The sequence below is a fragment of the Corylus avellana genome, chromosome 9, assembly GCF_965113065.1.
Source record: "Corylus avellana chromosome 9, dhCorAvel1.hap1.2, whole genome shotgun sequence".
NCBI classification, from domain to species: domain Eukaryota; kingdom Viridiplantae; phylum Streptophyta; class Magnoliopsida; order Fagales; family Betulaceae; genus Corylus; species Corylus avellana.
Window position 1 is genome coordinate 16475163 of NC_142498.1, and position 17081 is coordinate 16492243.

The following is a 17081-nucleotide window of genomic DNA, read 5'->3' on the forward strand; positions in this document are numbered from 1 at the left end:
ATATTATTAGAATTGTAACTAAACAACAGACATCATCACAACAAAATTATGATTAACGTGTTCTAAATCGAGGATTTTGGACAATGTTCTTACATATATATATATATATATATATATATATATATATATATGGGGATCTTATTACAGAGTGCAGCAGAAAGAATTTTCACAATATAATGAGTAGCAACTAAAATGAAACCGTACAAGATTGTGTGCAGAAGCAACGTTAACATATCCAGTTTCAAAGAATGATCAGACAAGCACTCTGCAATTCCTCAAACGTTACTCCTAATGCAGCAAAAAATTGAATATGGCATTCCAGTATCCTGCCAACTGAAAGATAAAAGGGTTAATCAAAAGATGCAATCATTTGAAGGAAGAAGCCACCACCCATTAACCAAATTCAAATTTTTGTGTTCACGTATGAGAGAGACCACATTCATGTGCACAAACACAGAGAGAGGCCACCCACATGTGCAGAGCAAATTTACCTGTGTCAGGATACTATTTCCAGTGTGACCTTCAATGACCAAGCCTGCTGTGAGACCAATCATTGCCCATGCCCCATTGATTGCTTCAATTTGACGTTTTCTCTGTAATCACCGCATAGTTCCAGCCAGGCTGATAAGTAACTTGAAGTATTGTAGTAACTTACGAACAAAAAATGCATATGCTTATGGCATCATCCAATTCATTCTGCATTTGGGGCCTGTTAGATAGTAGTTTGATTTTATATGTTAATCTTATCTAGCTGTTTTGGCAGTCTATCTTGTTTAGGAGTTGTGATAAACTGTATCTTGTTGATAGAAATTGTGTTAATCTTGAATTGTAATCTCCTCTATAAATAATAAATCAAAGTGTGGGTATCTAGATAAGATAATAACCCAACATTTATTTTCTCAACATGGCATTAGAGCATTCTAAAACCAAATATAAATATATCATTTTGGGCCCTCATTCACCCTCGCATACATTCCTTTTCCTTTCTACCCACAAACATCCACACCTCTATTCTTCTTCCTTTCTACTCATAGATAACCATGCTTCCTTTCTTCCTTCTTGTCTCTCTGCGTTTGGCGAAGTGAGAGTGTGAATTTTCTTCTTTCAATTCTCTCTCATCACAACCAGACTATCAGATGGTCTCCGTTGAAAGTTTTTGTCAGATGGTTTTGAGTTTATGGTGGTTTAGACATCAAATCTGTAACACAGCTGCTGTGGTGGTCAATTGTGGTCGTCCATCTTGTCTATGGTGTTTTTCGGTGAGTTTTTGTCCTGGTTGGTGGCAGTCTGCACTGCAACCAAGTTGATCAGAAGAATGCAGAGATGCTGACGTAGGACTAGGGCTGATGTGGCAATCTCTCTGGATGACACGTGGCTGCAGGAAAAGAGGAGAAGTGTCTGGCGCGTGCAATACACGCGCTTCACTGTGGCGGTGCTGGGCGCGTGAAGCCCAGGCGCAGATTCTTCTGCCGGCGTGTCTGAGGCCTGTTGGCGGCATGCTGGACAGAATTGTGACGGCCGGCAGCAGATCTATGCAACGGTCCGGCAACCAAGCTAATTGATCGGACATGGCGGAACGGTAGCTCCTTCGGGCGGTGTGTGTGAGTGTGTGAATGATTTGATGAGGCTGAACTCGGCGGCTCTAGACTCATTGGGCCCTGATCTATCGATTGGAGCTATTACCGAGGCAATTGGCGCTTTGTGGCGGCGTGTGACAGAACGGGCAGATTCTTTATAGGCATGTGACGGCTCATTTGGACACTGTTGGTGGCGAATGGAATGACCTGCTCTTGGTTTATAGACTTGGAATGACTTTTGAGGCTATGGGTAGCAAAATTTTGGCAACACTTGATGTGGGGTGACAAGACTGAAATTCGTCAAAAGAGAACGCCAGAAAAGATGACGTTTATTGAAGTCCACAAAAAAGTGGCTCTGATACAATGTTAAATATATTAGAGAGATATATTGAAGAAGAGAGAGAAAGAGAGAGAGAAAGCGGAAGCATATAATGGACTACATTGTAGTAAAACTGATTATTATGAAGTATTACGGAGACCTCTATTTAGAGAAAGACTATGAGTTATAAACAAGTAAACCTAGTAGACTAAAGAAACTCTAAAACACATAAGGAAAGAAATAACCCTAGAATAATATCTAATATATATTCTTAACATCCCCCTTCAAACTCAAGGTGTGAATAGTGGATTGGGACGCTGTGATTGGCCTTGACTGAATTAAGTCATGCATTTGGACTGAAGCCTGGTTCACTTGGTGGTAGTTTGACTCGAAAACCATATACTAGTAATGGACTAGCTCGCTGGGTCGGCTAAGCGGAGAGAAAAGGACCAGTTGAAGGGGCTAATTAGGGGTGGCAAAATGGGTTGGCGGGTCGACACGATTACAACCCGTAATGACCTGTCACCCAATTAACCTAAACCCGAACACGATACGTTTAACTAAACGGGCTGAACTATCAAACACGAACACTACACGAAAAATAGCTGGGTAACCCGACACAACCCGTTTAACTTGTTTAAAATAACCGAGTCATATCAGGTTGACACGACCCGACGTGACTCATTTACTTAAAAGGTAACACGACCCGACACGTTTGAATTAAAAATAGGAAAAATAATGTAATAATAATACTAATGCCATTGAGATTCAATAGAATTCACAAATTACAATATGATAAAAACATATTAATTGTTAACAAATTGTCATTCAATAAAAACATTCACAATTATTAGCAATTTTCAACTCCATAGTCCATCATAGCAAATAGCAAATTTCAAAGTATATAGTTTACATGGTAAATGATTTGGGAATTGTCACTAATAGGTTTAATTGTCTATTCAAATAACAATTCAATCTCTTGGAATTAAACCTATAAAACAACAAATCACTTACCAAGTAAGGTAAAATCATATTAAGAAAAAGATAAGAAAAAAAAAGCTAGCAAAAACAAAATAATAAAGAAAAAAAAAAAAAAACAAACAAACAAAACTCCATCATCATTAGGTTAGGCTTTTCTTTGGTTTAGGGTTTTTTTTTTTTAATTATTTAAAAAAAATTTTAAACGAGTCTGGCAGGTCAACCCACTTTACCTACGGGTAGACCCGCCAGACACGAAAAAATAACCGAGCCATAAACGGGTGACCCGAACCCGTTTAGATCAAACTCAAAACCCGTTAACTTCGTGTCGTGTTCATGTCAGGTTCAGGAGTCATGTCAAAATTGCCAGCCTTAGGGCTAATCACACCCAAAAACCCGTGGACCGTTGAAAGGTCTAACCCAAAAATTATGAGCAAGTAATGGATCGATGGCCTGGGGAGAGGCGACAGTGACCGGTGATGGCGGCGGTTGGCAAGGCATCAGTAGGCTAGTTGAAATGGGCATATTTGGCCCCAACCCTTAGAAATGAAAGGATTGGTCTGACCCAAGAGTGCCCACCGCAAGAAGAACGAACCAGGTTGAACTGCGCCAAAAAAGGCTTTGGAACCGAACTGAACAATTAATGAACCGACTTGAACCAAACAAAACAAATGCCTCAACTTGGGAAAGAATCTAGTTTTGTGCCATATAGAGATGCCAAAAGCAAAAAACAGACAACAAATATGAAATTAGGACCAAAACTTGAGTAAGAAACACCATGTTAACTTAGAGAGTGGTCAAAGTCAACAGTCAACCATAAGAGAAGTCAAAGTAAAAGTCAAACAAGGGATCCAAGTCAAGCCGGACAAGGAGCTAACGTGGCTAGGACTAATGTGGATCTTGGTCTAGTTGACACATGGCGAAACCTTGCAAGAAGAAGAGACTGGCGCGTGTTGTACACGTGCTACAATGGCGGCAGAATTTAGGCACGAGGCCCAACACACAGAGACAGTAGTGGCGCGTGGGGGCGCGTATCACGTCTGTTGGCTAATTTTTGAACAGATCCTAAACAGCCGATGGCAGATTTGTGGAATGGTGCTGCAACCAAATTGATCGAAAGAATGCAGCGGCGCGTGGGCAACATAGCAGCAGCTTCGGGCAGTGCGTGGCTGATCCAATGAGGCTGTTAAGAATATATTTGATATTATTCTAAGGTTATTTCCTTCTTATGTATTCTAGGGTTTCTTTAGTCTACTAAGTTTACATAACCTCTATATAAATAGAGATCTCTATAATACTTCATCATAATTAATCTTATTATAATGTAGTCTATTATATGCTTCCGCTCTCTCTTCTTCAAAATATCTCTCCAATATAGTTAACATGGTATCAGAGCTACTTTTTTGTGGTTTTCAATAAACGTCATCTTTTCTAGGTTCTCCTTTGACGAATTTTAGTCTCGTCACCGTACACCAAGCGCCTCCAAAATTTCTACTTCCCATAGCCTCAAAAGTCGTTCCAAGTATATAGACCAAAATCCGTCAGTCTATTCACCGCCAATGGTGTCCAAACGAGCTGCAACAGCCCCTCAAGAATTTGCCTGTTTTGTTACGCGCCGTCATAAAGTGCTGATCACCTCGGTAATAGCGCCAATTGATAGATTAGGGCTAGACGACTTTAGAGCCGCCGAGTACAACCTCATCAGATCAACCACACGCCTACACACGCCGCCCGAAGGTGCTGCCGTTTTCCCACCTGCTGCCGTCTTCTTCCAAACAGTTTTGTTGTCGCGCCGTTCCGAAGATCCTCTGTCGATCGTCACAATTCCATCCTGCACGTTGCCAACGGGTCTCAGACGCGCCTCCACGCACCAGCAAAAGAATCTAGGCCTGGGCTTTATGCACCCCAGCGCCACTGCAATGAAGCACGTGTTCTACACATGCCAGAAGTTCTCCTACATCCACGTGTCATCCAAACAGAGTGCCACCTCAGCCCTAGTCTTATGTCAACACCTCTGCCACGTCAGCACATTGTCAGGCTTGACTTTAACCCGTTGTTGGACTTTTGACTTTGACTATTCAAGTTTACTTTGACCATTGGCCGTTGACTTTGACCGTTCTCAGAGCTAACTAGGTGTTCCCTACTCTATTTTTTGTCCTGATTTCATATTTGTGGTCTGTTTTTTGCTTTTGGCATCTCTATATGGCACAAAATGAGATTCTTCACCAAGTTAAGGCTTTTGTTTTATCCGATTCAAGTCGGTTCATGCATTGTTCTGTTCAGTTCAATTCCACAGCCTTTTTCGGCACAGTTCAACCCGGTTCAATCTTCTTGCAATCATTTTTTTGGCAGGCACTCTCGTGTCAAACCAATCATTTCATTTAGTCCATGGATTCGGGCCAAACAAGCCCATTTCAAATGGCCCACTTATGCCTTGCCAACCACCGCCATCACTGGTTACTGCAGCCTCTCCCCAAGCCATCGATCCATTAGTAGCTCTGAATTTTCAGGTCAGACCTTCCAACAGTCCACGAGCTTTCGGGCGTGATTAGCCCTTTCAACCGGTCCTTTCTCTCAACTCGACCAGGCGAGACGGTCCAAGGGTTTCAAGCCAAATTAGCTCATTCAACCAGCCCTTTTCTCTCCGCTCAGCCGACCAAGCGAGCTAGTCCATTACTAGTATATGGTTTTTGAGTCAAATTGCCACCAAGTGAACTAGGCTCCAATCCAAATGCATGACTTAATTAGTCAAGGCCCATCATAGCGGCCCAATCCACTATTCCATCAGTAGGCCACCGGTCTCTTGCAACTTTTATGGCGTCACTCTGGCAACTCTTCCGAAACAAGCAGCTTTTTCGGCGAATTCAAAGAAAAATCCTTTCTTTTTCCCAAACTCAAGCTTACACCTTGAGTTTGACAAGGGATGTTAAGAATATATATTTGATATTATTCTAGGGTTATTTCCTTCCTTATGCATTCTAGGGTTTCCTTAGTCTAATAGGTTTACTTGCCTATCACTTATAACCTCTCTATAAATAGAAATCTCTATAATCTTTCATCATAATTAATCTTAATACAATGTAGTCCATTATATGCTTCCGCTCTCTCTTCTTCAATATATATCTCCAATATATTTAACAGTGTCTCCCTTTCTTGTCGTCATCAATTTTGTCTATGGTGTTTTCTTGTGCTGGTGTTGCTAAGCTCTTCATCATCACTGTGGTTGCGAAGTTGCAAAGGTTGGCAGTGTTTGGTGTTGAATCACCACTTGTCCCAACAATTTAAGTTGGTAGGAAGGGGTGAATTTAATATTTTAATTAACATTCCAATGCTCCCCTTCATGTTTGAACTCAAACTCCCTTATAACAAGTAAGGTCCAACATGTAGAATATTTACCTGAAATGGGGAGTGAATTGTGGAGTCAAGGTTCAAACTCATGACTTCTACTCTAATACCATTAAATCACCACTTGTCCCAAAAAGTGAAATCAATTTCATAAAGGGGTGAACTTAATAATTTAATTCATATTCCAACACTCCCCTTCACATGTGAGCTTAAACAAGTAAAGTCTAACATGTATAATATTTAACTAAAATTTGAGGGTGAATTGTGGAGTCAAGGTTTGAAAATATCTGACAATGGTTCTTCAAACAGAAACCCTTGCTGCCTCATCTGAACATGGTGGTGGTGGTCGAAGTAATCATGGTGGAAGGGGTGGTAGATGCTGTGAAAAGATTCAGGGGGAGGACAAGGTGGAGGTGGTCAAGGTTCCAAACACTATACTCATTGTGGTGTATGTGGACATAAAATCGATTATTATTGGGACTAAAATGGTAAACCTACTGTCAATCAAGTGTCCCCTACTGATCAGTCAAACCAACAGGCTTCATCAATTTCTGGTGGACATGATCTTATGGTCTTGAAAAAGGAGGATATCAACCAATTCTTTAATCAACACCAAAATCAGCCATCTTCTTCTTCTTCCACTGCCGTTCTTGCAAAAACAGGTAATGCATCCTCTTCAAATTCATGGATTATTGATTCTGGAGCTACTGATCATATGATAGGTAATGCCCATATCTTTTCTTCTTGGAATCAATTATCCCAAAAGATTGTTAGGCTTGCTGATGGCTGTTCTCAACCTATCATAGGTGAAGGAACAAGCTTAATGTTTCCCTCTTCAATCTTATTTGTTCCCAAATTTCCAATTAATTTGGTTTTCGTCAGCGAACCCACAAAGCTTTAAGATTGTTCTGTTACATTTTTTGCTCACTATTGTGTCTTTCAAGAACTAAAGATGAAGATGATTGGTGGAGGTTGTGAAATGAATGGCCTATACTACATAAAAGTTGCACCTGAAATTCAAGTGTTTCGTTCTTCCTCTAGTCTCAATCTATTCTAATGGCATTGCCGCCTTGGTCACTAGTATGTACGTGTCTTGCATCAATTAGTCCCTACTTTACATCAAAAAAGTGTAGTTGACTGTAATGCTTGTCAATTGAGTAAGCATCGTTGTGCTTCCTATTCTTCTAGAGATAGTAGTCTTTAGTCTAGACCCTTTAGGTAGTTCATTCAGATATTTAAGGTCCTTTGAAAAGTTCGGGACCTTGGTTATAGGTACTTTGTTACCTTAGTTGATCGTTGTTCAAAAATAACCTGGTTGTTCTTAATGAAAGATCATTTTGAATTGTTTCCATCTTCAAATCTTTCTATATGGAAACTCATACACCATTTATTTTCTCAACTAAGCCAAAATGAAAAAAGGAATTGACAACCTCGTTCCTCTTTTCTTATCAAGAAAAAAAGGCTGCTAGGCTCCTTTCTTTCTCATAGTCTAAAGAATAAAACATTTAACAAAGGAAATAAGACGCAAATGCATGTCCTAAATAGGACTTCCAAGGTCCCTGCAGATATCTAGTGCAAATATTTATATTAAGACCAAAAATCTATGAGATATTCATCCACACCAACAGCGTGGTATCAATGAGTATGCTAGACAATTCAATTCATAGTCAACATCTTTACCAAAGATGAAATGTCCTTCACCTTGAATTTCTCTTTAGCTTCAATCTCTTGCATTTGCTTGGCAGCCAGCCGCTTGGCTTCCAAAGGATCAACCATGATCACTTCTTTGTTGAAACCTACTTTCCCTGAAGACACCTGCACATTTATTAATTTTTTTTGGTTAGAGTACAGCCAAGATGGACAAGAAGCATAGGATAAGGAGCAGAAGTTGATTTTATTGGTATGGGCTACAAATTTATTTATTTACACAAATCAAAATTTAATACAGAAGCAATTCTTCTTAACATGAGCTGGAACTTGATTGAGCAAAAAAGGCAGTTAAAGGAAAAGAAAGTACAAACAAAATAGAAAAAAGGGTGTAAATTGCAACTTCAATGAATCTCAGACATTAAGATTGTAAGAAAAATTCCATACAAAAGATAGAATGTACACACATTTTAAGTATGTACCATTACCCAAGCAATTAAAAAAATGAATCATCTAACACCCATCCAGAGCGTAAAAATTTTGCTCCCACTATGCACTAATTTCATCACCAACGACATACCTACAAAACCTTTGATCATATTCAAACCAAACATATTGGCATTATACATGCGGAAGCCTTGGATTAATGCGTACATTAGGGTTGGCCAAGATTCGAAATGTTTGGCCTCTGGTTTGGTTGATGACCATGCTTGCTTCTTGGTCTCTTTTCCATCCCCACCTGAGAAAAAAATGAAATTAAAAAGGATATCAAATATGCAAAATGGTTAGGGTATGCTCAGGGCTTTAACCCTCTAAATCAGTTAAGATGGTGAAATGAGTCATCAAACTCATTTGAGTTTTGGAAACAGATTCCTTTCCAAAGGTGCCATGACCTTTTGACTAAATAGGTAATTAATCAACCAATTATTTTTATGCTCTTCCCAATTCTAAGTTCATTTCTACTCTCTCTTGGGTTCTCGTTTGCATTGAAAAGCATGGTTCTTCTTCGCCAAAAGCATGAAATATTCTAATTTACATCTGAAACTGTATATCAATGACAAATAATTAAACAGTTAAACTGAATTTTGGCCAGATCATGTGCTTTTTCTAAATATTATTTCAATATTTTTCCTAGCAACCAAAAGACAAAGAGAATTTAAGAAATAAACAGAGGAGTCCACTTCTTAGACATATGAAGAAAAGGGCATGTGAATTTAAAGGACAAACATTTTTTAAGAGTATGTATCTTCTAAAATCATAATTTGCTCAGCAACCAAACAGATGGGTAGAGAAAATTTTAAGAAAAGAAGAAAGAAATCCACTTAATAAAGTAGATAAAGAAGAGGGTATGTGAGGTATGTGAGATTGAACAAATTAACACCCAAAAAGATTAAATTTTTGTTTTTAAAATCAACATCTTTCTCAGCAAAACAAACGAAGGGTAAGGAAAATCTGAGAAGAAGTAACAAGAAAAACCGGTGTCGGAACGAAACGGAGAAGTGAGTATGTATGATAAAGGATTGGACTTACTTGAGGAGAGTTGCCGGGCTGTTGTGGTTGGAAAGGGATGAGTACTGAGGGAAAAGGAGTCCTCCACTGATGAGTGGTAGAGATTTGGATGCCATCTACAAGAGTCTTGAGATCCGTAAGTACTCCAACGGTTTTAGAACAGTTGAGTTAAAAACTTTTGATAAAGAAATAAAAATAAATAATCTTTCTTGCCAATAAATACTTTTTGTGAAAACTTGAAGCAATTTGTTTTTTTTTACAAATGACCTCCATTTCATGAAGCGTAATTTTTATCCGATTGAGCTATCCCTTAAAGACACTTAAAGCAATTTCTGAATTGGCAATGAATAATTTCTTGAAAATTTATGAGATATTGAATAAACATTTATCAGTAGAAAATAGAAATAACATCTCTTTGACTCTTTGCAATAAATAAAATTTCTAAAATTAAAACAACTACTTAACTTTTGTAACTTGAAAATTTGTCTTACCAATTGTTACTTTGCAGCTTCACATACAATTAAATCCGGTATGTTGGGAGTGTGCGTAATCATGAAGGACCTGTTCTCAACCTGTATCTGCGGATTGAGTCATTTTGAGCACCAGATTAACTCTAAATGTACTTAACGTAACAAATCTCTAATGATGGACTACACATAATAGTTGCGCTACATCTAGCCCTAATACCATATTATGTCTTATTTTTTTAGCCGAAGTAATCTGAAACATTTTTTATTTTTTGAACAAAGAGCGTAGGTCAGAGAGACCAATTGTAACTATCCATTTTTTGAAAACATTTCATTTACTTAAACATATGCTAGACTTCTTTCTTCATAAGCTTTCATTATAGCCTTCTATCACACACTTCTCATTCCTTCTCATATCTCTACCAGCATATGTAAAATCATAATATTTTTTACCTTCATAAAAAGTTTCCTTATCCCCCCCAAAAAAAAAAATTTCTCATAACATTTTCATTTTCATTGAAAATCATTCTTTCTCATTTCTTAAGAAAAAATCTTTGTAATATACATCATAACATTACCATTTGTTAGGGGTAAAAATACATTGAATATTGTAACTTGTAAATAAGAATTTAACATACAGGATTTTCAGCAAGTGGAGGTTCTGGTGAGGGAGGCATTTGACCCCCTCGACTCCCCTCCCTCCGCTCTTGGTTGAGCATCGTAGCTCAACAATTCATAACATGTATAAATGTAAAATTCGTTCTATCATCTCTCTTTCAATAAAAATTTATTTTATTCTTTCTCCTCTAATTGTTATTGAATGATATTTGAACTTTAATAATAAAAACATAATGTTTAAATAAAATAATAAAAGTGAATAACTAAATACTAAATTGAATATAAGTAATTTTAAAAAATAAATAACTAAAGTTAAAAAAAAAAAAAAAAAAAAAAAAAAAAAAAAACAAAGGGACCTTTTAACTAAAATTTAGCTACATATTTTTGAACAAGATGTGAATGCTTTTGATTCTTTGAATAATGACATGATGGTAGGGCTAGCAAAACAGGTACTTAGCAAATAAACAGGTATCTGTTTATCCTATGCATGTAACTATTCTTTATAACGCCTAGATAAACCTTATTATAAAAAAACATACAAAAGATAAATGTGTCATAAACAGATCATGCAAATGATAGATGATGGTGTGTGTTCTCAACTGCCAAGAGTTTATTTTCGAGAATGACCATTTTTTTACAAGAACATTTTGTTGTTTTTTTATTTTTTATGAGATATTTATGGTTTTTCTCTTATTAATTTTTTAAAGAAATGCTATTTAGTAACTTATCATATAATTTTCATACAACTAAAATAATTTGACAGTGACAATCACAACGGACTTTTTAAAAAGAAAAATTAACTTATTTTCACTTTTACAACAGTTAGTTATGCGAAAATTTACTAAATAATATTTCTTTAATTCTTGGATACGTGTAACCCTCTTATTCCCAGCTCATGTGGTGGCTGCCCTGACCCTTTCCCTTTAAGGGATAAGGGATGGCTGAACCCCACCCCCACCTTCTTTTTTTTTTTTTTTTGTCATTTTAAATTTTTAATAATTAATAAAATAAATAATTATTATTTTAATATGATATTGAAAACTGACATTATTTTATTGGACGAAAAAGACAAAGAATGACCTATTTCAAATCCGCGGCAAAGAAAACAATTAAAATCAATTTTTATAAACTAAGATATTAATAAAAAAAAGGCGCATTTACTGATCAATGAGGCATGATAAATACTCCAGCTCATCTCATTGGGTTAATGTCGCAGTGACTATCAATCTTAAAAAAAAAAATAAAAAAAAATTGATAAACATTGGCAATAAAATAGGGGATAAAATGAAAGTATAGTAAGTATCATTGCTCTTATCAATACAACGAGCGACTGGTGTGAACAACCGGCCCTTTTCCTCAAATTACAAGTTTATCTCATCTTGCATAATATTTATTCATATAAATACTTAGGGCTGTACATGTGGATGCAGTCATTGACAAAATTTGCATTCGCATCCATATAATGAAGTTATCACTTTTAGGTATCCTCTTTCGTCATTCTTTGCATATCAGGTAATGAGCATTTTGAGCCTATTTTAGTTTTTTTGCCCTTCTTTGGTCTCTATTAGAACCTATAAAATAGTCTGAGCTTTTTTTAGTGTTTTGAGCTTGTTTTATAATTTTTTTAAGACCTAGCATCACGACATGGGTGTGAGTATGTGAGATACAAGATGAGAGAAAAGGAGAAAAACCTAAACAGAACCATATAAAATACCTTGCAAGTTTCCATGAAGCCTCTTAACCTTCGTTTTTCAACCACACTTTACTTTTCTAGTTTATTGTGTGTGGGGAAGTTTATCAATCAATTGTCATCCTTAATTTAATGCATGTGACCCAGTCACCCACGCGTTTTCTCTTCTCTTCTCCGTTTTTTTATTTTTTAATGATGTAAAACAGCATCACTTTTCTCCTTAAGAGCAAAATTGGTTCTGCAAAACTGCAAGGCAATTATCTCTCCTAGCTAGTGGTCTCGCACACAGAGAGAGGATAACTTTTTCCATGGCCTTCCAAGGAGCGTCTTCCTCTTATTCATCCATCCATCGATGGAGTTATGATGTATTTTTGAGTTTTCGAGGTGAAGATACTCGCGACAATTTTACTGCCCATCTATACCAGGCTTTGCTTCAAAAGGGAATCAACACCTTCATAGATGATGATCAGCTTAGAAGCGGAGATGAAATTTCTCCAACACTTCTCGAAGCTATTGAAAAATCAAGAATTTCAATCATTGTATTCTCTCAAACCTACGCATCATCCAGATGGTGCTTGGACGAGCTTCTGAAGATCCTTGAATGTAAAGAAACAAATGGACAAATGGTTATGCCGTTGTTTTACAAGTTGGACCCATCGAATGTCCGATATCAAAAGAACAGTTTTAAAGAAGCATTGACTAAACATGAAGAAATGTTCAAAAATGACATCAAAGTGCAGAAGTGGAAGACGGCCCTAACAGAAGTCGCCAATTTGTCTGGATGGCCCTTAGGGAATGGGTATTTCTTACTACTCTTGTGCATTCATTTAAGATTTTTATTTTTATTTTTTTTTCCTGATGATTCCAATTACAATAGATACTTATAGATTGGACATACGTGCATTCATATATCTATGGGTGTATGTTTGAGATCTTGGACTAGAGATTGGGAAGGTTAGGGGTGTCAAAAATTACCAGGAAATCGGAACCGGAACCGGGAAACTGGAAAACCGAAAACCAGGAAACCAGGGACCCGGTTCCAGTTCCGGTTTGAAAAATCCAAAAACCAGGTACCTTGGTTCCGGTACCCAGTTTTTGGTACCCGGTTTTTACCACAAAACCGGGAACCGGGTTTCCATTTTATTTAATAATATTTATATATTATTATATTTATATATTAATATATATTATTATGCTAAGTTGAAATTTTTAGACAGTCAATTTGGAGAGTAGGAAAAATGGAAAACAAATAAATATATTGTTGGTAGTTTATATTTATTGTTGTAATATTTATATATATTGTTACGTTAGTGTATAATATTAACATCTAAACAAGGTTTGATGGAATTTTGATGTTGGGTTTATTGGGTTGATTGTAGTAGTTGTTTATTTTATGATGTTGGGGCATGAAGTTTGTTCTTACAATTTCTTAGGCTCACAATGAAATATACTGTTTGAATATATATATAAAGTATTTATTGTTGGTAGTTTATATTTATTGTTGTAATAATTATTTGAAACAATCACAACAAAGCTCCTTTAATTTAGACAAAAAGACTAATAGATTTTTTTAAAAACGAGCCAACTTATGAAAAAAAAAAGAAAAAAAGAGAGCTTATTTTAGGCCTAATATCTAAAATAAGCCCAAAACACAATTTTCTTAAAAAACCGGTTACCGGATCGGGTAAAACCGGAACTGGTCGGTAACCGGGGTCCCGGTTCCGGTTCCAGTTCTCGGTTTTGGCCAAAAATTGGGAAACCGGACTGGGTTGACACCCCTAGGGAATGTAAAGAGAAATTTAGGAGAGAAACGGATAGAAATAATGTATGAGAAATAATAAAGGCACAATTTTGGCGTAACTTTTCTCTTATTTTTTATTTTTTTTTAAAACAAAAGAAAAAATAAAAAAATTTCTGAAGAAATAACATCCTATGTGGTTCTTTTATTTATTTATTTTAAAATGTATTTTTCTTCATAAAAATGGTCCCTTAAACTAATAGTCGTTTTTTAAAGAGCCTCACGATGTTCAAAATGCGTTAAAGTAGTTCATCAAACTACTAAAGTGTATCAAAAAGGCCACATCTTTTTTCTTCTTTTTTTATTTTTTATTTTTTATTTTTTATTTTTTTATTTTATATTCCTATAATATCCTTATTCTTTTAAAAACTAACATAAATAAAAAACTAAAAAATTATTTATTTAAATTTATTTTATTTTATTTTTTAAAAAAGGAAAGGGGGTGGTTGTCAGTTGAGGCAATCACAGGGTTTGATTTTGCATTTATCTATATTTTTTATACTGCACGAGCGATTTGTAATTTAAGTTAACTACAGTGACTAATTTTTTATTTATTCTAAAAAAAAATATTTTGTATTTATTTGCCCTTTGAGTTTTTTTTTTTAGAAAATAGTTTAGTTTTATTTTTTATTTTTTTTAATTTAGTTTTTAAAAGAATAGGGGTATTATAGAAATATAAAAAAAGATGTGGCCTTTTTGACACACATTGGTAGTCTGATGTGCTACTTTAGTACCTTTTGAACATTATGAGTCTCTATCGCAAACACATGTTAGTTTGATGGACTTTTTTATATTTTTACCATATATTTATGTTCCTATGTTTTTTCATATGGAAAGTTTAACTCATTAAATGTTTCTAATCTTTTGTATTTTGTAGGAATGAAGCTAAATTTATTGACAAAATCGTTCAGAATGTCTCAGAAATCGTAAATCACATAGACTTACACGTTGCCAAGTATCCAGTTGGAATAGATTCTCGTGTACAGGAGGTTAATTCCCGTTTACGTCTTGATATGAATGATAGACGCATGGTTGGGATCTTAGGAGGGGGTGGAATTGGTAAGACAACTATTGCTTCTCAGTTTGAAGGTAGTTGTTTTCTTGCAAGCGTTAGAGAAACTTCTAAGCAATATTCCGGTATGGTCCAACTACAAAATATACTTCTTTCGAAAATCCGAAGAGATACTGTGAAGGTTGACAGTGTTGATCACGGAATTTCTGTGATAAAGGAAAGACTTTGCTCTAAAAGGGTACTCATTGTTCTTGATGACGTGGATAATCAATTGTTCCAATTAGATAAATTGGTTGGAGAAGTTGATTGGTTTGGTTTAGGTAGTAGGATCATCATAACGACAAGAGACATCAAAGTATTGACTAATCACGGAGTAGTTGATGATCTAATATATAAAGTGAAGGAATTAGACTACAACGAAGCTCTTGATCTCTTTTGTTGGAATGCTTTCAAAGGAAAAAAACCTACCCATGATTTTCTAGAACTGATGGAACATGCAATAAGTTATGCTGAGGGCCTTCCACTAGCTTTAGAAGTGCTAGGTTCAGATCTGCATGGTAAAGATATACATCAATGGAAAAAGGCATTAGATAACTACAAAAGAATTCCTCACAGAAGTATTCAAGAAAGAATAAGTTATCTGCTAGCAGAATTGCCAATAAGGTCTTGGCCCCGCACAAAGAAAGGACTTCGCTTAGCTGCTTATTTTCTTGGTGGTCTTGCCCTTTTTTATTGCTTGATACGATAATGTTTTATATTGTATTATTAAATTTTGATCTATTAGTGATTTTAAAAGTCATATTATATTTATTAAAATTCTAAGAAGATTTTAATTCTTCTTATATCATTACTCAATTAAAAATAATAACAAATTGGAAATTTCAAATCATTTTATTTTTGGTCTGTTTTTGAACGCCAAGAAATTTGAGAGAAAGAAATTGTTTGAAAATAATTTAAAAAAAAAATGGGGCACCCAAACACAAGCCTCGCACCAGTTACAAGCTCACCCGAGTCCCAAATCAAACGAGTTGAACTCGTCCTCCGCCATTAATGCTCTGTTGGTGCAAGAACCGTGTACCTGGTGATATGAAGCCATTATCGAGCTCTGTTTCAGCTACCCATTTGAGCTCTGCAAACTTAATAATTCTAGCAAGTGCTAAAATGTGGACAACTTTTATGCTTTGATTTTGCTGGCACACTACTGATTCATTGCCTTAGGAAACTTGAGAAAGACCCTGAATTTTTATGCGTTTAGAGAGGATGTTTCGAAGTTCAAAAATTTTCAATTTTACCTCTCGATCTTTTAATTTGATGTAATTTACCCCATGTATTAGAGTTTGGCGTTAAACCGACGTTAAAATAGATGAAATGAATTTTATACGTCTGAATATTTTATAAAATTTTAAATTTACCCTTAATTTTTTTTTTTTTTTTTTTAAAGGAAAAATTGAGGGTATTTTGATATTTTTTTATAGCCTCCGTTAGGGGTTAACGCCAAAAATTGATGAAGGAGTAGATTGAATCAAATTAAAAGTTCAAATGGTGAGTCCCTAAGGGGTGGCTCAATTGGTTATAAACCACATCTTATGAAGCGGAGGTCACTAGTTTGAATTCCTCTCACTTCTATTGCGTGGACATGTAAAAAAAAAAAAAAAAAGATTCAAATGATGAAATTAAGAGTTTTTAAATTTTGAAAGTCTTCTCAAAATACATAGGCCTTTGTGAAGTTAGCCCAAAAATATCCTAAGGCATGCCGGTAGATTTGCCTAAAGGAGACATGGTGCCTAAAAATAATTTATTCTTTTAGAGAAAAACTTTATTATCTTAAAAGTGCATTTTAATAATTTTTAAAATGAAGAAAAGTTAAAAAAAAATAAAAAAAAATAAAAACTTTTTAAAATTTTTTTTATCAGACATATCAACTTTTTAGATGTTAAAAATACATTTTAAACTCTCTAACTTAATTCCAAAGAAACTCTTTTTTGACTACTCATGCTTAACACTATGCATGTTAAAATTACTTGATTGTCATAATAATTAGGACACTTTTCGAGAGAGCCAAAATGGTAGTGGTTTTCAAACAACTCAACAACTGCACGGGCAATTGGCAGTGGGCTTAAA

At 35.6% G+C, this 17081-nt stretch overlaps 1 protein-coding gene and 1 pseudogene across 2 annotated transcripts; one reads left to right on the plus strand and one right to left on the minus strand.

Annotated features, from left to right (window-relative positions):
- Positions 1 to 93: 93 nt before the first annotated feature.
- On the minus strand, positions 94 to 9546 carry LOC132190177 (uncharacterized). 2 transcript variants are annotated; one of them, XM_059605083.2, is made up of 5 exons: positions 9397 to 9546; positions 8521 to 8605; positions 7900 to 8034; positions 492 to 593; positions 94 to 333 (listed from the first exon to the last, which is right to left on the minus strand). In XM_059605083.2, exons 1-5 carry the CDS (start codon positions 9489 to 9491, stop codon positions 289 to 291), a joined length of 462 nt encoding a protein of 153 aa, XP_059461066.1. In that variant the 5' UTR covers positions 9492 to 9546; the 3' UTR covers positions 94 to 288. The 2 variants fall into 2 exon arrangements, with proteins under 2 accessions (XP_059461066.1, XP_059461067.1); XM_059605084.2 differs by having other exon boundaries at positions 95 to 333; positions 7921 to 8034; positions 9397 to 9542.
- A 2912-nt stretch (positions 9547 to 12458) lies between these two features.
- LOC132185475 (TMV resistance protein N pseudogene) lies at positions 12459 to 15708 on the plus strand (annotated as a pseudogene).
- The last annotated feature ends 1373 nt before the right edge of the window (positions 15709 to 17081 follow it).

What these genes read in the sequence shown, in the direction of transcription:
- LOC132190177 (XM_059605083.2), bottom strand. Translation starts at nt 9,491, where the DNA reads ATGGCATCCAAATCTCTACCACTCATCAGTGGAGGACTCCTTTTCCCT. An exon ending in GAATCTTGGCCAACCCTAAT is followed by an intron (nt 8,035 to 8,520) that starts GTACGCATTAAT and finishes ATAAATGTGCAG; the next exon opens with GTGTCTTCAGGGAAAGTAGG. An exon ending in GAAATAGTATCCTGACACAG is followed by an intron (nt 334 to 491) that starts GTAAATTTGCTC and finishes TTTATCTTTCAG; the next exon opens with TTGGCAGGATACTGGAATGC.